This window comes from Populus nigra, chromosome 5 (assembly GCF_951802175.1).
Source record: "Populus nigra chromosome 5, ddPopNigr1.1, whole genome shotgun sequence".
NCBI lineage: Eukaryota > Viridiplantae > Streptophyta > Magnoliopsida > Malpighiales > Salicaceae > Populus > Populus nigra.
In genome coordinates, this window is record NC_084856.1 from 5,427,213 (window position 1) to 5,454,372 (window position 27,160).

The 27,160-nt window shown below is 31.5% G+C and overlaps 2 protein-coding genes across 3 annotated transcripts; one reads left to right on the forward strand and one right to left on the reverse strand.

The window, feature by feature from the left end:
* Nucleotides 1-1,163: 1,163 nt before the first annotated feature.
* LOC133693931 (auxin efflux carrier component 6-like) lies at nucleotides 1,164-7,010 on the reverse strand. 2 transcript variants are annotated; one of them, XM_062115315.1, is made up of 7 exons: nucleotides 6,527-7,010; nucleotides 5,257-5,897; nucleotides 2,653-2,854; nucleotides 2,461-2,546; nucleotides 2,228-2,365; nucleotides 2,042-2,118; nucleotides 1,164-1,849 (listed from the first exon to the last, which is right to left on the reverse strand). In XM_062115315.1, the coding sequence occupies exons 1-7, from the start codon at nucleotides 6,952-6,954 to the stop codon at nucleotides 1,766-1,768; spliced, it is 1,656 nt and encodes a 551-aa protein (XP_061971299.1). In that variant the 5' UTR covers nucleotides 6,955-7,010; the 3' UTR covers nucleotides 1,164-1,765. The 2 variants fall into 2 exon arrangements, with proteins under 2 accessions (XP_061971299.1, XP_061971298.1); XM_062115314.1 differs by having other exon boundaries at nucleotides 2,228-2,385.
* Nucleotides 7,011-22,195: 15,185 nt separating this feature from the next.
* LOC133693421 (probable glucuronosyltransferase Os03g0107900) lies at nucleotides 22,196-25,113 on the forward strand. Its single transcript, XM_062114632.1, has 8 exons — nucleotides 22,196-22,637; nucleotides 22,714-22,860; nucleotides 22,943-23,007; nucleotides 23,136-23,205; nucleotides 23,332-23,550; nucleotides 24,180-24,323; nucleotides 24,434-24,569; nucleotides 24,650-25,113. Exons 1-8 carry the CDS (start codon nucleotides 22,266-22,268, stop codon nucleotides 24,877-24,879), a joined length of 1,383 nt encoding a protein of 460 aa, XP_061970616.1. The 5' UTR covers nucleotides 22,196-22,265; the 3' UTR covers nucleotides 24,880-25,113.
* The last annotated feature ends 2,047 nt before the right edge of the window (nucleotides 25,114-27,160 follow it).

The following is a 27,160-nucleotide window of genomic DNA, read 5'->3' on the forward strand; positions in this document are numbered from 1 at the left end:
GATAACCCCATAAAAAAAACAAATCGAAAAAAATTATGAAGTTCAATTCTTAATCAACCCATTGTTAAAGGATGAAATTAAAAAAAAATCAATATAAAAAAAACATATTAAAATAATCTAGGTCAACCTGAGTTAACTCACAAAACAGGTGACCCAGGTTATAAGACCAAGATAACCTTATAAAAAACAAACTAAAACAAATCAGAAAGTTTAATTTTTAATTAACTTGATATTAAAGGAAGAAATTGAAAAAAATATCAATTAAAAAAATAAATTAATTAGGTTATGATACTAAGACAACCATAAAGAAAGAAAATCACAACAAATCTTAAAGTTTAATCCTCAATAAATTAAATATTAAATAATAAAATTAAAAAAAAAAACACATTACTCCAATAAATAATACTTAAGGTTGTCAATGCACAAATATACCATCTCTTGTAGTTTTTGTTAATAATTAATAATTAATGCACATTTTTCTATAGCAAGGCCTGATCATGAGGAAAACATGTTTCCTTGCTGGTTGCTGGTTGGTGTGGAATACATGCTAGTAGTCTTTTGATTTAAAAATTTGAAAAGAAAACATGAAAAATATCAAAATACTTAATATGACCCTTTTAATTACACAAAATACTCATATAAAAAAATACTAAAATACTATCAAAGACAAGACTTCTTTTTTATCTTTTTTTTAAGTTAAAAACGTTCTTTTATTGGATATGAAAAGTGAAAAAACTTGAAACATTCTTGTTTAGCAGCTCAAAAGTTTTTTAATCTTAGAGAAAAAAAGTACTTTGACTATTACAAAACTTATGAAATATCAAAAAAATTCTTAATCAACAGTTTTAAATTTTATTGATTTTAAAAATAAAAGAGTATTTTCATTATGTTATAAAAATTGAAAAGACATATATTTTCTAACAATCTATTAATGACCATTAAGCCAGAAATAAAAACCAAGCAGTCCATAATAATCTATGTATAGAATTACACTAAAAACCCACATGTTTTAGCTCTTCTTTTAATATATATATATAATAGGTGTATCTATTTAAAAACTAAATCGATCATAAATGGGTAATGGGTAAAACATGATTGGGTCATCCGACACCTGCTCATAAAATCTAGTATGTTTCTCTGCTTTTACAACGTTGCCAACAGGAAAAGAAATAAGTCGTTTTCCTGTCTAGAAAACTTCAATTTTAAGGTAATCTGGTCTTCGTTTCAAATATAAATTCTCCCTTGCAAAAGTCACAATCAAGACTGTTTCGCTATGATTGTTGCAAACATAGAAAAAAGAGACACTATAACAGAAAGCAGAAATGATACAACTTCGGCTCTTTTCATCTTTCATCGAGTCAAACATACTGGGATCCATTAACTTTACCCACTCTAAACATGAAAATCCGAGTCTCCTGCCTTCATGATAAGCAATGATATTCCATTTTTTTCCTTTCGGCTACCACTAAGTCCATGTACTAAGATACTCCATGTTCATGTCCTAACATATTTTCTTACGACAATCTAACATAACCGTGTATTTTTGGCTACTGAATATCCACCCTCTGCGAGTCTCTGTCCCCGGGAACGTTTACAGCTCTCAGAGGTACCACTGATCTTGCCAATTGCAGGCTATATAATGACCAGATCCAACATCATTACGGGTTAGCATGCTGTAATGACATCACTTTGTCCTATATATGATCGATATGAAGGTGGAAAACTTCCTTCTTCCATATATATGTTCTTCAACATCGGTGATCACCTAACCTTTCCTTATTCTCACAGGCCTAGAAATATATAGTAGATGAGGGTTACCGGCAAGGAAACCAACATGCCGAAGATTACCCTGCAGAAGTGGAAGCACAGTTAATACACCGCCAAGGTAAAATTGAGCAGTGATCAGAAACAATAAATCTAAATTCCCCCTCTAATTCATGGATCTGGGTCTATACAGAAAGCTCAATTCCCATATACTACTAGATATATTAACTTCAATTGGGATCTCTTCTCAAAGTGAAGGTCCAGCTTCCTGACTTACCCTGTACTCATTATATCGGGATGCAACCCGTATTCCCTTGCAAAGACGAATGGCACAATCCCTTGTGAAAGAGCTGCCTGGCATTGTATGTTAACAGTATTTCAAACTCTGTAAAAGAATACTCAACAAAACAGATGCATTCTGTCAACTAATATTCTTAATTAGCCACGAATGGTCGTGTCGTACCTGCACTATGGCCGCACGGAGCCGCACTCCTCTCATTCCAACAGCGACCGAAGTTGTCGACATTACGATTGGTCCACAAATGAATCTGATTGCCATTGCCATTGTTGCCCTTTTCTTGCCGCATACAATTATCCGAGGCTGAAGAGCCATGAACAACCCTGCGATTTTTATTGAATATTTTCATACAAATTACTGGATCAACAGTGCTGGTGGTTATAAGAGGTTCAATATACCTAAACTGAACATGGCCATCCCAAGACCTGCGTCTGAAATTATTTTTATTGAATATTTCACCAAGCTGGGCATTCCCACATTCCATCTGCTCATTTCACGGAAATGTTTATCAATTATCAATAAAAACCATTTTTTAACGAAGTTTATCGAGGATGAAGAAAATTGGGAAAGAGAGGATATCAGAAACTCACTTGAAAGAGGCTAAAGACCAGAGAAGCCCCAAGACACTCGAGTATGTATTTGGATTTCGAGAGAGCTTCCTCCCTACCACAACAAGTATAAGTCTAATCATGACAATGGCATGCGGCATTTCTTGGTTGCTCACTGATTCCTTCGAATTCGATTCCTCTGGTGCTGGCATTTTACAACTGTCTCTGAAGCTGATTTCCTTGCCTGCGATATCATTAATGTATAACAGATGGGTTTAAAGACTACCGTGCAATTGCACATTCACAAAATTAAGAAGAAACAACAATGTGCTGTGAAATTTGGAACTCCCAACACACACACACACACACTGTGATCCTTTTCATTTCTTGTCGCAAATATTCACCTATAGTATACCACATCTCGATAAATTAGAGTAATTTTTCTATCACTTGTAGATTTCTATTCTGATGGTATTTTTTTCAAAATCGATAATTAGCTCTTTTTGCGAGTGTGTTTGGTGATGTAATTGGACAATGCTTTTTTAAAAATTCAATTTTATTTTTGATATATTAATATCAAAAAAATAATTTTAAAAAATAAAAAAATATTATTATAATATATTTCTAAATAAAAAAATATCTTAAAAAATAAAATTTATCAATGTTCCAAACACTTCACTCTCTTTAATACCATAAGAATCACTTAAATGCTAAGTTTAAAGATGGAAAGGAATGAACTTCAAAACTTTTGTTTGAGAACGTGTTGTTTTAATTTATTTAAGAGCTAGAAGATTTTGTTTGTTTTTGTATTTTAAAAGTACTTTTGATATTTTTTTTATTTTAAATTAATATTTTTTTATATTTTCAGATCATTTTGATGTGATAATGTTAGAAATGATTTTTAAAAAATAATGATAAAATATTATTTTGAATTATTCCGATTAAAAATCACTTTAAAAAACAACTGTTATTACACTCTTAAACACCATCAAAATCTTAAATTAGAATTATAACAGAATGAGCCTAAATTGTACCGAGATTACAACACCCTGTTTTCTTTTTCTCTATTATTATTGACTATATATCTTGATGAATGTTAAACAAATGTTTATTATTAAACCAAATCTGTATTTTTGGATAAACAAAACTCAATATATAATCTTTAAAGGATTAGCTTAATTGGTCAGGTTTTGAGTTTGCTTTTCAGAGATCACTAGTTCAAGTGCCACGAACTTTAAGATCATCAAAAACTTATCTAATTATTATCTAATTATTAACTTTATGATCTTAAAAAATTAATTAAGATTTAAATAGATTAATCCAGACATCATAATTAAAATAATAATAGTAATAATGTCACTCAAAGGTTTGTTTTCGAGGGTAGTGTTGTGACATTGGAACGTATACGAATATGATCACCACCTTGAAAGTTCTTGGCTGATGACGATTCTGTGATAATTACTGATTTAATTGTTTAATTAATGGGATTTGGTGTAAGAATAATTAGATTCTCTACTATGAAAGACCAAGTAGTTAGGCAACCGAATAGCCCCTCTGTCATCACACACGTGCCCTCCGCCTAATGATGCTGCCTACCAATTGAGGTGCTGATTCATTAGAAATTCATTGACCACTGTGCACCTTTTTCTTTCTTTTCTTCTTTTTCCGGTGGTAGGTTGGAGCCTTCTAGGGGCCACCGCCCGCTTCTCAGCAGCGGTGGTTGGAATAATAGTTGAGATGTTTTATAAAGTATTTTTTTAAAATAATACATTAAAATAATTTTTTATTTTAAAAATCAACAGGGCAGAGACCCCTTATCTAAAGGCTGGTGTACTAATATTAGAAGTTGTTTTTTTAAATATATTTTTTTAATATGTTAATTTTTTTTTAAATTAACACATTAAACTATCTAAAAAAATTAAACAAAAAAAATTAAATTTTACTAAAACATCTAGGCAAACGCAGCCTAAAAACTGATTAATCAGGTGATGGAAAAATAGGAAGGACTTTTTTTTTCTAAATCTAGAATGAAAATGGTTAGCTAGATTGTAATTTTTTCTGAATTCACATTTCTCTTCCCCAAATGTGTTAGAACGAGCCCTGAGTTCAGTCTCGTCCTTATAATTGTAATAAAAAAAATAAGTAAATAGAGTGTACATTTATGATTGCATTTAAAAATTGAGAAATTATTTGTTATATTTGGAATTATATTTCTTTTTCATATAAATACGAGATTTACTGTAAAAAAATTCAAAGTAAATGCCATAGATATTTATTAAATGAAGGAGTATAATTCAGGGAGTATTTAATAATTTCTCTTAAGAATTTGAGTAATATGTCAAATGCAATCACCGCTTTTATTTTCAAAAAGTGAAAAATTCGAGTAAAATCGTATATATAAAAAAAGGGGTTGTATTTAAGAGGTCAATTGTACTGTATAGTATAGATAAAAAGTATAAATTAATATGTTTAAAAGACTTATCCACGTAAACAAGCACTGCCTTAATTAATCACGTGCTCGTTTGCGAATCTTTATGGTTGTTGTCAGGTCAGTATTCTATGTTAGTTTGTAAGATCCATATTACCAATTCAACAACCAAAACGACTTCGATCAGAAAGATATAGAGAGTGGATCATTAGCCAAACCTGGCACATCTTTGCCGCCGCCATTTGGACATATTACTGGCGACTCACCCCAGACTAGCTTGACTTCAGGAACTGCCGGAGATGGCTGCCGGTAAATTTTACCGGCGACTGGAGATCGGACCCAAAAAGGCGTGTTCGTTGCATTAGTTAGGTCCAATTCGTTAAAGTTGGACGCACGTGGTGTCGGTTGAAGTGAGTAAGCATCAGACGACGCGTATCCTGACAACCTCGGACTCGTTCCAGACCGATATGCCAATCCCAAGTCACCATTACACAGCACAATCTCATTGTTGGGTCCATGACTGAAATGACCATTATAGCCATGGTATTCGTGCAGTGGCACAGGGGTATTAACGGAGAAAACTTCGGCGTTGGAGAGGTTTGATGGTCTAGGAGTGAGGCATATGGAGGATGATAAAGCGGAGTCTGGAGCCGAAGATGTGGACCGTCTGATGCGGACTCGTATGCGTCCGTTGCCGTCTGTTTCTGATTCTGTGCGGAGTGGATCCCTGCCGTCGAGCGAGATGACGTCGTCGTCCAGTTCGATTTTGGAAATGGTGGCTGCTGTAGGGCCGGGAAATTGGGCTTTGATTAGGAGGGTTGCAGCTCTGTATTCAAAGAGGAAGAGCAGAAGCGTGTACCTGCAAACCCGAATTTACTTGAATATTAATCACTGTTCTTTGCATGAAATATATACATGCTCGTATGTGTATGTATGTGTCTATATAATCATGCATATATTATGTTGTAAATTTCTCGATAACTATGATTACATGTGTGCATGTATTTTCCATCAGTGTACATGTAATTTTGCGTGTTGTTCAAGGATTGATTCTTGGGTGGCCAGAGCTTTTTTAAGTTGATGATCACTTTGACCATGACAGGTTTTCATATAGAAATGATGCTGTAGGACTATAACTGGTATGATATTCAATTGTCTTTTTGAAGATTTTCGAGAGATGTGAATGTTGTTTGATTCTTAAATGCTTTTGAGGTAACTAATAGAATCTACTTTTTGTAAGGAGGCACCGATGCTTGGTTTTTGTGTTTTTTCAAACTTTTCAGCTGCATCTTTCCTACTAAAATGGCGCCACTGAGAAGGCACCGCATGAAGATTTGAAGGGGGGGGTGAGTTAGCAGCAAGGAAAAGGAATCGATAGACCAACCCGGCAAGATTACGTACACAACGAAACATCAAAAGGAGGCTCAAAAGATTTTCTCAAGAAACAGAAAGAAAAAGAAAACTGGGATTAGGATATGTTCACAATACCATATTATACATTGAAGAACAACCACTTGCACCATGAGGCTCTGTGTGAAATCTCCATACATGGCCTTGAGCAAAGGAATGCCCATGACAAGTGTGTTAGGCAAAGTAGCGACTGAGAAGAGAGTGATAAGCCAATCAAATTGTCCATTAAAGAAAATAGCCCACACTGAGAGCAGAACAAGGACTAAGAATTTCGAAAGAGTATCAGCCAGTATGAACTTGGTGTCCATTTGGTATGGATTGTTTTGAGCGATGAAGTGGAAAGACAGCACTGGGACTGCAAAAACGGCAACAAATCTGTTGATCCCTGAGCACTGCTCCGGTGTGAATATCTTGTACCATTTCACTGATCCATACGCAACCAGCATTGCAAAATACAGAGGCACCATTGCACACATGACCTTGTAGAAATCATCTGCAGTGATCATCTTTTGTTTAGCCCTGAGCACTCTCTCAAGCCCAGTTTTTGAGGGTCTGCTTGCGTGAGCAGTCTCGAGTGATTATATAGAGCATTTATGGACGAAATTGCCCATAAAAGAGTTGCTAATTAACTTGGTAGGTACTGTAATTAGCGACAATTACGGTTGGCAAGCTTAATGATTAACTTTGTCACGTGGTGTCTCTGTCTTTCCACACAGCAGATGAGAATACCATTTTGAGGGAAATAGCTGAATTGCTGTTTCCAGGTCTGTTTTTGCTACTTCGATGCAAATTAGTTATAGAAAATGATTGCAATTCTTTCTATTTTCTTTATTAATTTAAATCAGAGCATATTACATCATGAAGGATGCGTTTGATGATGCCTTATTTATATTTGTGCAAAGTACTTTTTAGTAATGTTTTTCATTATTTTTTAAAAATAATTGATATCTTTAAATTAAAATCACCTAAAAATCTTATTTTTTAATTTAAAATATTTTGAAAAACATTTGCCAATACATCTCGGAACCTGCTATCTATTAAAAAAGAAATATTATTTATTTGCAAATATTAATATCATGTTAGTAAAATTTAATTTTTAAAGAGTTATTTATTTGAAAATATATTAATATAATATATTTTTTATTTTTTATTATAATTTTAATATATCAAAACAATAAAAAAAATATTCAAGAATTTTAAAAAAACATGATTCTCTCTTGCGTGATAATTAAAATTGACATCTTAGTTGAATATTGCGACATGTGTCTTTGGACCCTCAGGAATGCAATATTTTAATTTTTGGAAGTCAAATAGGGTTAAAAAAAATCAGAGAGCTCTGATTTGCAGTGCTCTTTATAGTAATGTGTTGTCAGAAATCATCACCCAACAAGCCAGTGAATAAGGTGATGCATGAATCTGGATCACACGATTGGGCGGTTTGTGTCATGATGAATCATCACGCATGCATGATAGCAGAGAAACAGCCTTGTTGAGAGGTGATCATTCTGTCAGTAAGAAATTTTTCTTGAAGAGTAGATACTTATTTCGAGAGTTTCAAGAAGTGAGATAGTGGCTGTTTTTTAGATCTTGTTTGTTTAGATAAAAATAATTTTTTTAAAAAAGTAATTTTTTTAAAATGTAAATTATTTTTTTAATATTTGGTGGTGTGATGAAAAATAAATTGGAAAATAGCTTATTAATGTTTTGTTTTTTTTTTTCAAGTTTATTAAAATAATAAGGAACAAAGTTTACAAATTAAAAAGTTGAATGAAAATGAAATTGAAAAAAAAATTAATTTCATAAATTATTTCAAACAAAATAAATAATAAGTAAAATAATAGAGATCAAATTTAACAGATAAAAAAACTTGAAAGATGAAGAAATTAAAATAATAATAATTAAAATTCATAAATTATTTTAAATAAAATAAGTAACAATCAAAAGGATGAAGATCAAATTTGATAGATAAAAAATTTCAATTTTAAAAATGATAAGAGAAAAGTAAATAACAATCATAAAAATAAGAACTAAAGTTAATATAAAAATCAAATTAAATCAAATTTTAAGGGATGAATTTGAAAAAAAAAAGATTCAAACAAAATATATAGCAATCAGAAGTTTGAGGACCAAATTTGACATAATCAGCAAATAATATGATATTTTTAATTTTTTCACAACTTCTGGAAAGTGTTTTCCGTCCAAAATAAAAGAAAAACACTTTCTTGAAAATCAAGCCAAATTTTTCTTTGACAAGAAAGTGTTTTTTATTGACCAACTTTTCTATTGACAAACAAACACAAGAAAGTTTGGAAAGTGGTTTCTTGAAAACCACTTTTCGGGAAACAAACGCACCGTTAAAGTGCTTTTTATTTCAAAACACATTAAAATAATATTTTTATTTAAAAAAAATTATTTTTGACATCAACACATCAAAATAATCTGAAAACATAAAAAATATATTAATTTAAAGTAAAAATAAAAATTTAAATTTAAATTTTTTCAGAAACACTTTTGAAACGCAGTGTCAAACACTGCCTTCATCCTCGCTTTGCCAAGGATAAAATAATTGTTTTAATAATATATATATATATATATATATATATATAAAGAAAACTTTTTAAATGTGTTTTTTTAATTCTAATTATAAATTAAAAAGTCTATATACATGTATTTAATTAAATATATTGAGAACAATTTGTGCTAATAAATAAAAAAGCAAAGTATTAACTTGTCTATTTAACTTGCCTCTCTAAGGTTAAATAATTTTTTTTTCTAATACTAAATGTTTAAAGTGTTTTTTGACATCGAGTAAAAAATATAACCATGAATCAACAAGTCGATGCTTAAATATAATAAAATACAGTAAAGATCATATGCGTTAATAAAAATTAATAATTTTTTTTTCAAAAAAATGTAAAGAAAAAAAAACTAAAAAAGTATTACAAAAAATAAAATAAGAAAAGAAATGATGAAAAATAAGCAAAGTGTAAAATGATAAAAATGCAAAGTATAAAGAGAGGAAAAAAAACTTGTTTTCTAAAACAGTAAAAATTACAGTTTTGTCACTACTACTATAAACCAAATGCAAAATTTACAATTATACAAATTCCGTTTAGTATAGGTATAATTTTGATTTTTTTTAAATGAACACAATCAATTAAAAAAATTTAGTGGAATGGCACAATTTTAGATTTTTGTGTGTTAACAGCCCACAATTTTATATAACCTAGAATGAAATTGTAATAGACAAATGCCATGCACCGCAGTTCCTTGCACAGGAAAAACATAAGATCTATTTTACAAAAAAGCAAGAGATTATTCATGGTAATTTCCGCACCTTCCGAGTCTACAAGAGTGAGAAGAAGAAGAAGAAGAAGAAGAAGAAGAAACCATGTTCCTTAATTTGAAGATTATATAAACTTAAGCCATGCAAAACCATTCAAGTACTGGATGGCTGGCCCTTTGGCACAGCTATCGCCTCCAAGAAAAACTATCCTTGTGAAGAAGCATCAAAATGATTCTAAAAGAAAGTGCCCTTGTTTCCTCGAGCCTCCTATCAATTAAGAACAATCTTTTCTTGCAGTTGCAGTGCTGGCAGAGCACACCTCAATTAAACTTGTAAATGTCCTTAGTTATATTTGTAGTGAATCAGCTCAACCAGAATCTAGATCTAAACCTTCAAAATCTAATGCCAATGATCACCCTGCGGTATCCAGCAATGGGTTTTTTTCTATTCTATAAAGCTTGAGAAAAGTTGACCAGGTGCTTTCGCCTTTCACTATGAACATGGCGGTGGTGAAAAGCTTATTAGGTCGTCTTTTCACTCTCGTAAAGATGGATGTTGCCTCATAAAGCTCCCTTTCTTTTTGAATTATTAATCAATTAATGGTATGTGCTGTTTAATTACTAGCTAGCTGCTTTTCAGTAAAGAAACAGCAGCAGCAACAATCACAGCAACCACTGATGCGAGAATTCCCTACCAAGAGATCTTGTCATGGCGGACACTAAATAATGGATACCCTTGCGCTTAACTAGCAAGCTTACTTCCATTAATTTCGCATATCAATAAACAATATGATTTGTGATTCATGAGAAATTCTAAAACATCTCGAAAGTAAAAGATGAGAAAGTTATTTATACCCATAACAACCAACAACTCAAATTTTCAGGTATTCTCCATCCTTACATCACTTTTCATATAGTAAATTAATGTGCCAAGGTTTATAAATATATTTATAAATATATTGGGTTGCTAAGTAAACATTGTGAAGATTAAACATTCAATTTTCTCTAATCTATTCAATGCAAAACTCTATTAAGAAGCGGACCACACTAACACAAAAATCAATACTCTTTACCTGCATTGTTTATCTTTTCACACATTTTTTCTAAACCCGTACATTATGAGTTTTTTTTTTTTGGTTTACAAAATAGTAAAAAAAAACTTAATCAAAAACCATATTGAAAAAACAATGTTTGGAGATATAACACACTTTTACGGGGTGCAAATGGCAATTGCTACTCATGTTTTGTAAGTAGCATTTGTGACTCATATTTTTAATTCAACTAATTTAATGTTCAATTATATTGCAATGCTAATAATTTCTTGATACAAAACCTCGATGAGGACATGATTTGAACTAGAAATGGTCCATCTACTTCTATAAGTATTGATAAACAGTACCACTTGGTTGTTGAGATATGTCCAGATGATATGTTGATTCTACATATACAGGATCAACATCATCTGATGATATTTGGAGTAGAGAGTTCACTTCTTTAGATTAATAGCATTTTTAAATTTAATTAACTAAATTTTAACTATTTGAATAACTAAATTGCTTAATTTTTAAGGTGGTGATCCTGTAATACCTCGACATCATACATTGATGGAGTTGTATAAGAGTGTCCACCTATTTGTTATTGAGACAGGTTGTTATAAGATCAGTCAGTTGCGTGATATATATATTTTAACGACACATTAATTGTAGTTTTGGTGGAGCAATAAAGGTGTGAGACACACACCTTTCATCTACATATTGGTGAGGTGAGATGACATTGCAAGATGTCACCATGTTGAATGACCTATTGATAGATGGAGCCCTAATGACGGGATATGGAGGGTAAGTTGACAAAGATGTTTTATATGATCGTCTATTAGGAAGGGTGCCTCAAGCCAATGCTTACAGGGGCAACTAAATTAAATTGACATGGTTGGACATAAATTTAAAGACCCTCAGTTTATGCAATAGAGGATAAATTGGTTATATATGCTCGGGCATATATATTATATATGTTTGAAGGTCTTATTTCCATGAGTACTATAGACAATGCAGTACCAATGTTCTTCCTCACATTACTTCAGGACTTCTGGGCCATTCCTAATTATAGTTGAAGGGTCATGTTTGCTGCTTGCATATTTCTACCAACAACTATATAAAGCATCTATTATTTCTCTAGATATAAGTATTTTAAACATTATGATATAGTGAATACTTTTATTGTTAAAATTAATTACTTTTTAAATACTAACTTAGAATTGTCAATGTTATAAATACAACTCTAGTCATTGAAGCTTATTCCTATTGGACGTCCAGAGATTTAAAGTAGTAATATGTTAGACACTAACACTCAAAGACCACTATCAATTGGTTCTAGATAATAATAATAAATAAAATATTAAAAAAAAACATGTTATTTATATAAATTAAATGTAAAAAATGTATGAACTTTGTGACTTATTATATTAGATAGCGTAAGGTTAGACTTTTCACAGTAAATTTCACTATGTTCACAAGTTCTATTAGGATGAGTTGGACATGTAACAACCACATCAGGTATAAGTTATAAATTTATTGTATTTTTTTATTTCAACGTCAATTGTTTGTTTTGACATGTTATCTAATATAAGTCTTTCATATGTTTTAATATGTTATATGGATGCCATATATATAGGATTTGATACTTTTAGCTTTGTCTATATGCCAGGAGGTATCTAAGCTTTGGTTAACACATATCTCATTACTCTGCTTTGATTATTATAGAGATGCATTGCCTAGATTATGTAATGCGACAACCTAATCTATCTCAACACTTACCAAATTATATTGATATTGGTGACAAGCTGTATAGTATCATTCATCAGGGTAAGCATGAGAAAAATTGGTTGGTAATTCATACATTTTACTTAAATCTTTAGAATGTTAAGAGGGATCATATATTTAAGAAATGCCATTCAAAGATTGATGTGGATACATATATGAGATGGTATCTGACCATTACACATAGTTTTATTACACCTACTTGGTCACATTTCTAAGATGCCTATATAATTTGATGCATTACATGTCTTGATATATGAGACAAAATTGATTGGTATGCAATATTCTTGTAGATAAAACATTTATTCAACATTTTTAATGTTATTATAGATTATGAGATGAGACATATCTTGGCCAACAATACGTTCAATTTGTATCATGGTGGACTTTAAAAGGTTAGAGAGGTTAAGTGTCTTGAAGCGATATTAACTGAAGATGAGATTACTTATCATTAGAGTGTTGGGGATGTAGGTACATCTATGAGCATCCCAGACTCATCTACAAGTTAGGGTGATATTGGTATTGATCCTTATATGGATATTGCAGACCCGTTCTCGAGTTTAATGAGTTGGGGTGGTTGTGCAGGTCTGTGCACGAGCATCTTAGGTCCATTTACAAGCATCTTAAGTTTATTTATAAGTTGAGGTGATATTAGCCCTCACACCTACACGGTTACTACAAATCCAACCTAAGGTTTGATGAGTTGGGGTGGTTCTCTAGACCCTTTTATGAACTGGAGTGATTATTAGATGTAATTATATTATATGTTTTGAGAATTATGAATAGATGATTACATGTAATTAGTTTAATTTTAATAAATCTTATGTTATGTTAATCATCTGTATAATTGTGTTAATTAAGACTGAATTATGACCGAAGTTATGTGTTAATTATGTGATTGTGTTTTAAAGCTTGAAAACTAGTAATGTGAATTGTGTTTTTTTTTTGTCATGAGAAGTAGCAAAAAAAACTATTTTTATAAATATTTCTTGATAAAGTTGTAGATATTATCTGTAACTTGCATGTCTTAAATATTAAATGTAACATGAGATTTATAAATAACATTTGCTGACTTAATCAAATTTACTACATCCTTGGATATTTTTGGAGCTGTACTATTTCATTAAAAAAATTTCTATGCTAAGTAAAAAAAAAAACTCCTCACGCTACTCTGGATACACCTCTCGTTCTACTTTTATTAACTTGTACAAGAGCATCCAATGTTCCAATAGAGGACTTGATTTCATCTCATCAGACCGTTGAAGCAGGGGTCCCACTCCAGTCACTCCTGGCCAAGTCACATAGTCCATCAACCATTGGTCATGTCACGTCACCCAAGTCGCCGTGTAAATCTCTCAAGTCTAATTATAACATGGAAAGTCGAATTGTGTCTGCAGTTTGCATGTCTTTATAAATTGATATTTCTAATAAATGAATTTTATAGAATTATCAACCATTTCTCAAAGAATTATTATCTAGGCCTTTGGTGCACGAAATTAAATATAATAAAGTGACACTACCATTGTTAATTAACTTACCCCAAAACTCGTGCACGCCAAGCTTTCTGCGAAAAGATTTTGCGGACATTTTGAGCGCCTAGGTCCACTGTTCACAGGACTTAACAATGGATATGATTTTTGTCAACTATTTATGTAATTAATAATACCATAGAAGTAATACTAGGGATATAGCTAACTTGTTGGGTTTTAAATTTATTTTTAAAAGTTATTAGTTCGAGTTTAATAAATCTTAGAGTTATTAGAGATTTATATGGTTATTAATTTCAGAATTCATAAAATTAATTGAGGTATACACAAGTTAACCCAAATATCTATATTAATAAAAAAAATTAATAATAATACCACAAAAGTAATGATGGAGGCCTATCCTCTACTTACCATGCCATTATAAAAAGTTTTGTATGTTATAAATAATGTTTTAGGAGGGGTAGCCTCGTTATGTTTTAAAAAAAATTTAATTTTTTTATTTTAAATTTAATGTTTTAAATGTTTTTAAGTTGTTTTCATATATTAATATTAAAAATATTTTTAAACATAACCACTTTTACAATTCCAAAACTAACATTGGGAATCATGATTTTAATTTTTAGCAGCATTTACGATTGTTCACGAGAGAACAAAGATTTATTCACCAAAACTTTCTCCGTTTATCGAAAACATCTATAATTCCGAACTTAATTTAATCCCCAATCGTCAACTTAGCTAATACAATCCTTGAGCATATCAGTAATGGGAAATATTGTTCTATAGGACCAACAATCTGTGCTAAGTGCTAAATATTAGCAATTCGCATGGGCTGGAGCGTTGAATCTGATCGGACAGAAGGACACAGGAAACAGGGAAAAGATGAACTCCCTCTGCTACCTCCGGCGGATTAAAGGCTTGCCTGTCTAATTTGTTTGGTTTCAGACCTGATAGTGAAACGACATGTGGCGTGATGTGGGCCCACACTCTACCAGATAGGGTAACAACGCATGCCCCTAAGTCTGTACCGTCCAATCAATCAACTCTCGTATCTGATTATTGGCTCAAGACAGAGAAGTGAGCTTGTCTTGATAGTGTACAGCCGTACACTTCTCTGCCTTGCTTCTCTCTCTCTCTCTGTTTTTTTTTCCGGCTCTTAAATTGTTCTCAGAGCAAAGGAAAATACAAGGCCCTTCTCAGAACAAGTTACTGGACCCAATAAGGACATGCTCTGGTGTGGAAACTCGAGACCAAAACCCTTGAAATTGTGATATATTTTAACAAACGGAACAAAATGCTTATTTTATATGTCTTTTTTGGATCACTGGACGAAACACCATTATTTCCTGATGTACCGTAGAGTCCTAGGCTTTATAGTCCAGTGTACAAAGGCATCTGTTACAGTGATGCAGCAGAGCTTGAACCCATAAAAATAAGACCAGAAATAAAGAAAGGTGAAAAAACCTGATGTACCGCAAAAGAAACAGAAAGCAAGCTCATAGGGATTTTGGCTCGTAGTTACTTGGCGAGGATTGCATCTCATCTCATGGACTCATCATAGCGAAGAGATCCAATCGTGTGCGTTCAGCTAAAGTAAACCAGCCAGTAGATTATTTCTTAGATCAACTTGAACCTAAGATCCTCAAAGCAAGATTCCTCTCCCGAAAGAAATGACCAACAAAACATTATATGGTTGGTCAATCTAGGCTCTGGAAAATATATAGCAAAGTTCACTGCCAATTCCTGTCATTGCATGTTTCGGTTGAACACTGGTCATGAAGACACTAAAACTGGTGTTTGATTTTCTCCCGAACTCTCTAAACTACGGGTTTTCTGCTCTCTTTGATCTTCAATGCACTGTTGAGTCGATCTACCCTCGAGTTTTTGAGTCGAGTGGCTGGACAAGAAGGATCGACTAACCAGTTTTTAAGCATCTGACAAAAGCTGTGACCACCCCCACGCTGTTCATATAAATCAAGTCCAATCGACCAAACTTCACCTGTGAATTCTTCCATTCAGATCCCGTTTAAATCAAGTCCATGTGGTGATAAGTAGCTGATTGTGCTGAGTAATCAACAGGAATCATTTACTCCCAGATTGATCCAAATGGCCGAAAGATCTTCAGTTCGCATTTCTCAGATAGTAACTCGAATTAAAGCCCGAGGATAATCAAGGCCTGGCAGGGTTAGTGGCCCTCTCTTAAAATTCAGGACAAACAAGAAACCTGTAAGATCAAGGTCTAGTTGTGTTGGAGGCATCTATTAAAACAAACAGGATAACTCCTCAGAACAAATATACTCACATCATTAGTTTACCGTGCAGCCTAAGGCGCGATCACTGACCTAGCATCATTAGCATACTCAAGAGCACTGGATAGACAACATTATAGAGTCGTTAAAAGCTACTTAAAAACTGCATGATATTAATTAAGTATTAAGTATTATTAAGTATTAAATATTAATTAAGTATAAAGCAAGGAGGGGTGGGGAAACACTGTTCCCCCACATCCATTAGACTGTTGATTACCAGTGTTGTTTATTGATTTTTTTTTATTTAGTTCTTTTATGATGTATTTATAGAGATTTAGAATTAATAATTTATTTTAATTTATTTTTTATATAGTTATTGTAATATATAAAAAATATTCTAATATTAGGTTGGTATATAAAAAAAATATCTTAGCATTGCAGTATAGTCTATTTAAAAAGAAAAGGTTTAGTTAAATAAAAAATAATTTAAAAAAAAACTAGGTTGTTAAACCCTGTGGATTCAATGACCTGATTTGCGAGTTTGGTAAAATAACCCTGGTTGTCCCAGTTCGTAGGTTTAGTAGGGTACCTTTTTTTTCTTTTTTCTAATTGAACTCGATTATATAATCGTCTGTTTTTTTATCATGTAGTTAAAAAAACTAGTTTTGGAAAAAAAACATGTTATTAAATTTTAGAAAGTCCATGGGCTTATTGATGAGTTTGGCGATTTTATCTTTTAATATCGAGTTGATTAAGAATTGAGTTTTATAATTTGTTTCGTTTTTCTTTCTATGAGGTTATCATAATCTTAAAAAAAATGTTAGTATTAGTTTGACGCTTGATTTTGTAATTGTCTATTTTTGTTATGATATAGTTAAATAAACAATAATTTAGAAAAAAAACAAATTATTAATCCCAATAGAGTCCATTACCCAGGTTGCGAGTTTGACATGTTGACCCGAGTTATCCAATTTACGGGTTTAGCAGGTTTACCCATCAAACCTTATATTTTTTTTTTAGTTTTTGGTCCTTTAATTTTTCTAATATTTTTTTATTTCACTCTTCTTCAATATTGGATTGGTTGAAAAACGGAATTCGTGGTTTTTTTTTCTATAGGGTTATCATGATCTCAAATAAATATTGTTTTAGGGTTGATGCTCGATTTTGCAAGCATCTAATGTTATCATAAAAATAAATAAATAAAATCTTAAAACAAATAAAGCTATTAAATTATTGAAGTACATGACCTAGGTCGCAAGGTGATCGAGGTCGATCTCATCTGGCATCATCTTAATATTAAAAAAAATATTAAGTAATTTTTTTTAAAAAATACTATGTCATATTTTTACCAGTCATCCAACTTGTTTTTAAACCCAATAAATTAAATGATTCATTTTGAATGAACTTCCACATGATTTAATTTGAAATTAGAACTAAGCAAGAAGCCGGGTCGATAGATTTTAGAATCAAACTACTTAATTAGATTTAATGACACCATCAAAAAATCACTATACCCTGAACATCTTTTTAGATTTAGAAAAATAACAGTTCAATTCACAGCAGACAGACAGTAATAGTATTTGTTAAAAGTAGAAACATGAGGAAAGTAGCAAATCCTTCAAGGTTGTTGCCCTTTCATCTTGATCCCAGCCGCATCATGAGCTTAAACTTTGGAAAGGAGTTGACCCTTCTGAGATTATAAATCAACAGCGATTATAAATCATAGCTCCAAAGCAAAACAATCGAGGGGCAAAAGGATTGTTTTTCATGCATCCATGTAAATGAGTCTAAACAAAAGTAAAGCATACAACTATATATGATCTGTTAACAGATGGATTCTCTTCTGATAAACAAGCTTCAAAGTCATTTGTGCCGATTTCGAAGGAAATCCAATGGGAAGTAGGTATTTTACTAATACAAACCTTCACTCTGGAAACATGAACATGGACAGGATCATTGCTTCCCCCTCCCGTACATTCCCATTAGAGCTGTGCTGTGAATGGAATTTTTCTTCTACAACACGGCAGGTTATCATGATTCAGCTTTTGATTCCAAGATTGGAGGAAGCCCTGTGTGGTTGATAAAATCCCTTTCTAAAGGTCAAAATAAAATACAGATTAATTCTTTCGGATTCTCATCAGATCGATGGATCAGCCTCGTAAGAGTCAAAGAATTTAAACCGGGCATGAGAAGAAATAATTGAAATAGCCACGAAGATTCGAAGGATACCACTAAAACCAGCATGAATCGGTCTACGCGAAGAAGAGTTCATTAGTCATATACAGACTCTTTAAGCTCAACGTTATGACTATTGTATCAAAAATATTAAAATTAATAAAGCTTCTTCCTTTATTTATTTGGTTCAGTCTTCCGATGTATTCTCTCTAGATTTAATTCACACTAATATTTGTGAGTAAGATTTTGTGCAAGTTAGAGATGGTAAAATATATATTTTACTATTTTTATCGATGATTGCACAAATCATTGTTATGCATGTTTGCTACTAACTGAATACAAGGCTTTAGAAATATTCAAATATTTTAAAAGTAAGGTTGAAAATCAACTTAGCATGAATATCAAAGTGATAAGAATTAATTGAGAATGATATTGCTAAATACAAGAACTCAATCCTGAAAAAATTGATGATGCTATATTGATAAGTTCAAGATTATCATGGAACTTGTGGGGGAGATATTTTATAGCAAATTATATTATAAATAAAATACATCTTAAGAAATTAGACAATACACCATATAAGTTATGGAATAGTCAAATACCTTCTTATAAATATATGAAAGTGTAAGGGTGTCTAACCCAAGTTATGGTTCATCCATAAAAAATAGTAAAAAATTATAGATTCCATTATATGAGATATTCGATTCTACTTGAAATTGGATATCCGATACTAAAGTTTTAAAATTCATAAGTGAGTTTATCTTTACTATTAGAGGAGTTGTAGTCTCTTGGGACTAAATAAACATGCATATCTAGCCCCCTAAAAGAGTTTGAGTTTATAGCTTAAGATAAAGCTGGAAAAGAATGGCTTCTGATATTTTTTTTTTACATTGCGATATATATGTCAACAATTTGTATACATTGCGATAGCTAATTTGAAATTGATAGTGCACAAAATAATGTATATATAATGGTAAGTCTTGACACATTTGTTGAAAACACAATACCGTAAAACAATTGCTCTCAAATAAGATTATCTCTATTAACTATGTAAAGTCAAAGGATAATATTACGATTTTATTTATAAAATGCTTAACAAAAGAGCAAGCCGATAAATCATCGAGTAAAATGAGATTATACATTATATTCAAAGAATTACCATAATGACAACTCAACCTAGTCGATTAGAGATCCTAATATTTAGGTTTAAATGGACAACCAAATCATTTGTTAATTTAGTTGTAGTACTCTTTCCCATTTCTATGAAAAGTGGTACTTGTAACAAATCAAGATAAGCTAAACTTTTAATAATTTTTATAACTTGAGAAATTCAAGCTGGGCATTGCATGATACTCTTAATAAGAATCAACTATGTGAGTGTAAAACGAGGCCACTTCTATGAGAATAAAAAATGCTAAATTCTTTAAAGCACTCTTTAAAACCAGGACGTCTTCGAAGCCAAAATAAATATAACCATGAGATCCAAAATTATAAGAAAAAGAATTATATGATCTCTACTGTCTGATTTCACATAAACAACAGAATAATTCAAGATATCATGTTTATTATTTAGGTAAATAAATTTGCTAGTTTTCAACATGGGAAAAACAAGTTGAGTTTGAGGACATCTAACATCAAACAAATTAGAAAAGAGACCTTTTACTTTGTAACATAGAAAACCCATTTGAACAATTGGAAACACTATTTAATAAAGAATTCAAAAACAAAAGCTTTTTGTCCTTGTCATAGTTTGATTAAAAAAAACTAAAAATAAAAATTAGAAATAAAAAAATTAAGTACCAAAACTTAAATATCATCAAATATTGAATTGAAAGGCAAAATTGAAAAGAAAAGTCTAATTCACAAAAGAGTAAAAAAACGAAGAATATCAATTTTCAACGAACCCAATGATGATGAATGAAACTTTTTTTTAAAAAATTAAAAATACATAAAGCCAACTTGGTCCAATTTTCAAATTATAAGGCTAAATCACAAAATAAAAGACAAACACGAAAAAAATGACAATTTAAAATTCCCAACCAACCAAAATAATTAGGGATAAACTTGAAAAAACAAATTAAAAAGGAAGGTTTTAAAAAAAGAAGATGAAAAGAAGAGAACCAAATTTTACACACAAAAAAACCAAATCATAAAGGATGAAATTGAAAAACAATTTCAATTAAGAAAATGTTTAGAACAACTAAAAATAACAATCAAAAGAATGAAGATCATATTTGATATAAAAATAAAATGTTAAGGGAAAAAACTCAAAGATAAATTAATTCAATAAAGGATCCAAGACCAAATATATCACAATTAAAAGAATGAGGACCAAATCGAATATAAAAACCAAGAATAAAAGGATGAAATTAATAAAAAAAAATAGCTTAATAAATTATTCAAAACTAAATACATTGCAATTAAAAGAATGATGAGCAATCTGATAAAAAATCAAGTGTTAAAGGATGAAATTGAAAAAATAAATTAACTCAATAAATTATTCAAGATCAAATACTTTGCAATTAAAAAAATAAGGACTTAATTTAACTTAAAAACCAAATAGCCAGACTTTTTTGTTTGTTTCTTAATGGCCAACATGATTTTTTAGGAGGAGATAGGGGAAAGGAGAAGAGAAAAACTTGCGGTCGTAGCTCTTCCACGTGATGGTAGTGAACACATGTCTAGATACCGTGATGGGGGTGGTGAGACGCATCGAACACCGCTCTAGATAACCATGTCTGGTGCAATTTTAGTGCTGTATACATCACCCGAGAAACATAAATGATGTTCACTTACTAACATGTGCTACCACTTTTGAATTTAAATAAAATGTTAAAATACTCAATTACTCTTTACCTTATTTGAGAATTACAACAAAGGGTAATTTTACTTATTTTACTATTTAAAAAATAGAAAAGATGGAGAAGCTCCTCTACATGTTAATTTGTTTTCTTAATTGTTTATTTTTTTATGAAAAAGGCAAAATAACCACTCTCTCAAAGTTTTTTTTTAAGCTTTTCAAGGTAATATAATCATTACAATGTAATAAAAAAACATATCTGATCATATTTTTCCCAACTAATTTTGTAATTATGAAGACATCATTTAGAAAAAAATATATATTTATACTGTTTCAATCTATAATATTTTGTATCTAGAACTACAATAAAAATTAGATCTCTTTTAATATTTTTTTAATAGAAAAACCTTGTTTATTTATCAAACATTGTATTTTAGATTTATTTTTTTTAAAAAAATAAAAATTAAATTATCTACATCAATTCATGTAAATCTTGAAACTATGATCCAATTTGGATTTCATAACCATATTGGATTTCATGATCATGTATTTCATGCTTGTTTCAACCATCCAGGATAAATATCTGTTTTTTTTCTCTAGCTGATTATTTTGGGTGATAAAGGAGAATTAACCTTAAAAAACATTAATGCGTTTTAAAAGTTTTTGGTTTAATGACTAATTATATTGACAAAAAAAATTTATTAAAAATTAAAAAAAATATTTGGAGTATTTAAGATAGTGATAATAATTATTTTTAAATTTTTTTTTTGAAAATATATTAAAATAATATATTTTATTTTAGTGCATTAACTATTTAAAAAAACTTAATTTTAATTCAAAAAAAAAACTCTTATCGAAAGGTGGGTCAAACACCCGCATTAATTAGGATGCGAAAGCTTGATAAAATAAATAAATAAATTGCTATAGTTGGGGGTATTTTTAAAGTTTTCCCATTTTCTCTTCTCCTACCCCTCGTCACTCACTCACTTCACTAGAACAGAAAACAAAATGGGAAGCCCGAACAACCGACCCACCAGAATCTTCTCTCTTCATCACCATAATACACCACCATGCACCCGCTCCCACCAGATTGGCGCTCTCCTCTTAGTCTTCTCCACTTTCTTCCTCACTCGCCTCTTCGACCACCCGTTCTCAACTTGCCCTCCCTCCTCCTTAAATCACGACCACACATCACAAAACGTCGTTCATTTTTCCGACGGTGGATCTCTCTCCTGGCCCCAGATGGGCTACGGGACCCACCTCTCCCTCAAGATCTACGTCTACGAGGAAGACGAAATTGACGGATTGAAGGAACTCTTGCGAGGCAGAGAAGGAAAAATCTCTGCTGATGCTTGCGTTAAAGGCCAGTGGGGCACTCAGGTAGTTTCTTGTAAAATCCAAGGGTTTTCAGTTATTATTCACTCTCTTTTTATAATTTTATTCGACTCCATTACAGGTTAAGATACACAGGTTGCTGTTGCAATCGAGATTTAGGACTAGAAAGAAAGAGGAAGCTAATTTATTCTTTGTGCCTGCCTATGCTAAATGTGTACGGATGATGGGTGGTTTGAATGATAAGGAAATTAACCACACTTATGTTAAGGTAATGTTTTTTTTTAATTTAAATAATACTTCTTTAATTCAAACTGGAGTTGTAATTTTTATTAATGATGTCAATTTTTCAGGCATTGAGTCAAATGCCCTACTTTAGAAGATCAGGAGGACGTGATCACATTTTTGTCTTCCCTAGGTATATAATCATTCTTTGGCTTCAACTTGAATTCGCTATGATTTGTTAGAATGCTTATCACATCGATCCTCGTCTTCTATGTTTTTTGGGATGTTGACGCATATGTGCTTGCGTTTGTGCGAGTGCAGTGGTGCCGGAGCTCACTTATTTAGATCTTGGGCGACTTACATTAATCGTTCCATAATTCTTACCCCTGAGGTACCATTCTTACTTCTTGACATGCTACATTTACCCGCTTGAGTTTCTGATGTTTCTGTATGGTCCTAATTGTGTGTGATTTTGAAGCTTATGGCTTTAAGAATGTCGGATTGTGTGTTAGTGTAGGGGGATAGGACTGATAAGAAAGATACGAGTTCTTTTAATACGTGGAAAGACATTATCATTCCCGGAAATGTTGAAGATGGGATGACTAAAAGAGGGGCAGCGATGGCTCAACCTCTACCTTTATCAAAGAGGAAGTATTTGGCGAATTATTTAGGACGTGCGCAGGGGAAAGTTGGGCGCCTGAAGTTAATAGAGCTTGCAAAGCAGTATCCAGATAAGGTATTTTTATTTATATATTTATATATTTATTTTCAGTTTTTGATAATTAGATTAGGTATGTTGTGTGATGTTATGTGATTTTGTGGTTACCCATACGAGTTTTCTTGATGTTTAGAAGAACATACCGGATCTTTCATTGTTGATTTAGTTTTGGTCTCTGTATGAACTTGAAGCACAAATTCTGAAATATTCATATGGCTCAGTATCCATCTTTTTAGCTTTTGAAACTGACCATGCTTAGCTGATCTGTCATATATAAAACATGTAATATGTATCTGTTAGAACAGTCATACTAGGTAGAAACTTAACATCAGCCTTTTCTTGCGCTCACTTCATTGCATATTCTTGCACATGCAAGCTGAATCCAGTCAATATATTTCTTTGGCAGTGACTGCAGTCAATGATTGGATTGGGGACACTTGCATATTGTTCTTGTGCATTCCTTTGGCTAAGGAACAGAGTCTTTATGAGTGTTTGTGGGTTGTCACTTGTGCATTCTGTTTAACATACTCAGCCTTGTAACTTTGTTTCGGTAGGATATTCTCCATCATGCTTGAGATGAAGCTTACTGTTAATGCTCATATTTGTTTGTAAGTGATATAGTGTATACATAATGACGTCATAAACAGTTGGAATGTCCAGAGTTGAAGTTCAGCGGTCCTGAGAAATTTGGAAGGATGGAATATTTTCAACACCTGCGCAATGCAAAGTTCTGCGTTGCTCCACGTGGAGAGTCTTCTTGGACGCTTCGGTTTTATGAGTCCTTTTTTGTGGTCTCTCTCTCTCGCTCTCTCTCTCTCTCTCTCTCTCTCTCACACACACACACACACACACACACACACATGGAGGTCAGTTAAAGTGATTCTATGTATTTGCTAAACAGGAGTGTGTCCCGGTTATATTATCAGATCAAGCAGAATTTCCTTTCCAAAACGTGATTGACTACACCCAGATATCAATCAAATGGCCATCTACTCGAATAGGGCTGGAACTTTTGGAGTATCTAGAATCAATTCCAGGTTAAATTAAATATGATTGCTTCTTCCATGTTTTGGATACTGTCCTGGGTCATGCAGTTAACTTTGAGCTTGCTTTTCAGATGACGATGTAGAGCGGATGATAGCTGCAGGTAGACAAGTAAGATGCTTGTGGGTATATGCTCCAGAACTTGAGTTGTGTTCTGCAATGCAAGGAATAATGTGGGAACTTCAGAGAAAAGTACGGCAGTTTCACCAATCAGCTGAGACATTCTGGCTGCACAATCGAACTATTGTTAACAGAAACATGGTTGAGTTCTCAAGCTGGAAGCCTCCCATGCCTTTGCCTTGATCATTCTTAAATGCTTGTGGTTCCTTGACATCACTGATTCTTTGATTTGGCTACTTACTTTTACTTTCTATTTGCCTAGTGCCACTGATTCACACACTGTTGAACATTTTTTACAATACTCTTCTTTTTCTATTATTAAATATGAATTTTATGTATAAGCATTATAGACAATGTATATAGACTTGAAGAGAAATTGTTGATGATAGTAGCATAGACGCTGTATTTTTGTTGAAATAGCACATGTGGATTTATCCTTGCAAATCACGTTATGCATTCAGTTCCATTTCCCATCATATGTTCATTGAATTCGGTATTTGGCTATCACATTGAAGTTTCAAGCACGGTGGAATGCGATTCTCAGTAGGCATATGACTACTGTTATTTACCTGATAATTGCTAGGCGTCTGTGTGCACTAAATTCCATAGTCTCTCTTTCAGGAATCTTTGTAAGTCACACACACACACACACTCCAGTCGATCGTATTAAATTCCAAAGTTGCAACTTTGGAAGTCCCAGTGGTATTCTAAACTCTACTGTCTTCATGGTGATTTCTGTATACTGAAACTTATTTTAAAGTAGTGCCTCAAGTAGTGCTTTTGAGGCTGTAAATTTATGTTGTGTATATATATATATATATATATATATATATATAATTTGCCATGTTCCTAGATTTTTTTTAAAACATTGTTTGATGTGTTATAATTTATTTTGTTTTGAATGTACTTACATCTGCGGTGTTTAAAAAATTACAAAATATAATTTTAGGTTAAAGAAAAAAATAGCTCTTTTTTCACTCTCACTGTTCAAAATGAGTGATTTGAAAAGAAAGAGGAGAAAGAGGATTGGTGGAGCATGTTCCGATCATATAAGAGATCAATCAATTTTAATGAAGGTGATTTTTTTTCTTCAAACTCGTGAAGTTCTTTTTTAATTGCTTTGGCTTTTTATTTGTACACTAATTTATTGTGTTTATCAAAGTTTTTAATTTTTTAAAATGTATTTTTAGATAAAAAAATTGAAATTTAAGATTCAAGATTTGAAAACTCTAAATTTTTATTTTTTTTTATTTTTATCTAAAGTGACCATAAAATATTCAAGTCAACGACAAGTTATGAACCCAATCCATGGTATACTAGTTTTATCATTTTTAAAAGCTTGATTTGATATGTTATTTTTTTTATTAGGTTATTATGATTTTATAATTAAAAAATAATGCTTTATGAGTTAACTTATGATGATTTGACTTATTTTTTATATTATTTTTATTAAAACTTTTATAAATTTTATTATTTAATATTAGGTTTGATAGGGTTGATTATAAATTGAGTTTTATAATTTATTTTGATTTGCTTTTTTTTTTATATCAGTTTTATGACCAGAGATATATTTGATAAGTTAATCTAGGTTAAATCATGTTAATTTTTTATTTTCTTTTTATAAGGTTATCTTGGTGTCATCCATTTTAATATTGAAAGATGAAATAAGAAGAAAAATCAATTTTAAAAAATTATTAAAGTAAAACAAATAGCAATCCAAAGGATAAGGATCGAACTTGATTGAAAAAAAGAAGTTAAAGAGGATGGAAATGTAAAAAAAAATCAATTAAAAAATTATCTCAAATAAAACAAATAGTAATGAAAAGAATTGGGACAAAATTTGAAATATGAAAAAAAAAGAAGGGGGTGAAATTGAAAAAGAATTCTAATTTTATAAATTATTTCAAATAAAAAATAGTAATTAAAAGAATATGGATCAAATCTAAAGGAATAACAAATTGAAGGGTTTCTTAGAAAAGTTGAAAGAGCAAGTATGAAAATTGAGGAGGAGAGAGAAAAGAAAAAAAGAACGCAAGCGCGAAACTAGACGGTCTTGTCCATATACACCATCTTATCACGACAAGGACGTCGAGACGATTCCAACGCCACCATGGTAGGAAGCATTTGGTAACTAGATGGCCCACACACATCTTTTAAAAGGCGCGAGAGTCGCTCACGCGCTAACAAGTATAATATATGCATCAACTGCTTTATATATATATATATATATATATATATATATATATATATATATTTATTAAATGATAAAGTTGCCCTTGAACCAAGTAACAAAAAAAAAACCCAAACAAAAATATAAAAACGCCCTTGGATCTAAGCTTAAAAATTCAATTTTAAAAGGCATTTAAATCATTTTACTATTCTTAAAAAATTAAAAATACAAAACACCCTTGTGAATCATCTTTAACATTTTTTTTTAATCTAAGGGTAGAATTATCATTTTACT

Excerpts from the sequence above, each read along its gene's own strand:
- LOC133693931 (XM_062115314.1), bottom strand. The coding sequence starts at position 6,954 with ATGATCACTGCAGATGATTTCTACAAGGTCATGTGTGCAATGGTGCCT. Across the intron at positions 2,855-5,256 it reads CGGCGGCAAAGATGTGCCAG|GCAAGGAAATCAGCTTCAGA; the intron begins GTTTGGCTAATG and ends ATGATATCGCAG. Across the intron at positions 2,547-2,652 it reads TGGTCTTTAGCCTCTTTCAA|ATGGAATGTGGGAATGCCCA; the intron begins GTGAGTTTCTGA and ends TGAAATGAGCAG.
- LOC133693421 (XM_062114632.1), top strand. The coding sequence starts at position 22,266 with ATGGGAAGCCCGAACAACCGACCCACCAGAATCTTCTCTCTTCATCAC. Across the intron at positions 23,008-23,135 it reads CACATTTTTGTCTTCCCTAG|TGGTGCCGGAGCTCACTTAT; the intron begins GTATATAATCAT and ends GTGCGAGTGCAG. Across the intron at positions 24,570-24,649 it reads GTATCTAGAATCAATTCCAG|ATGACGATGTAGAGCGGATG; the intron begins GTTAAATTAAAT and ends CTTGCTTTTCAG.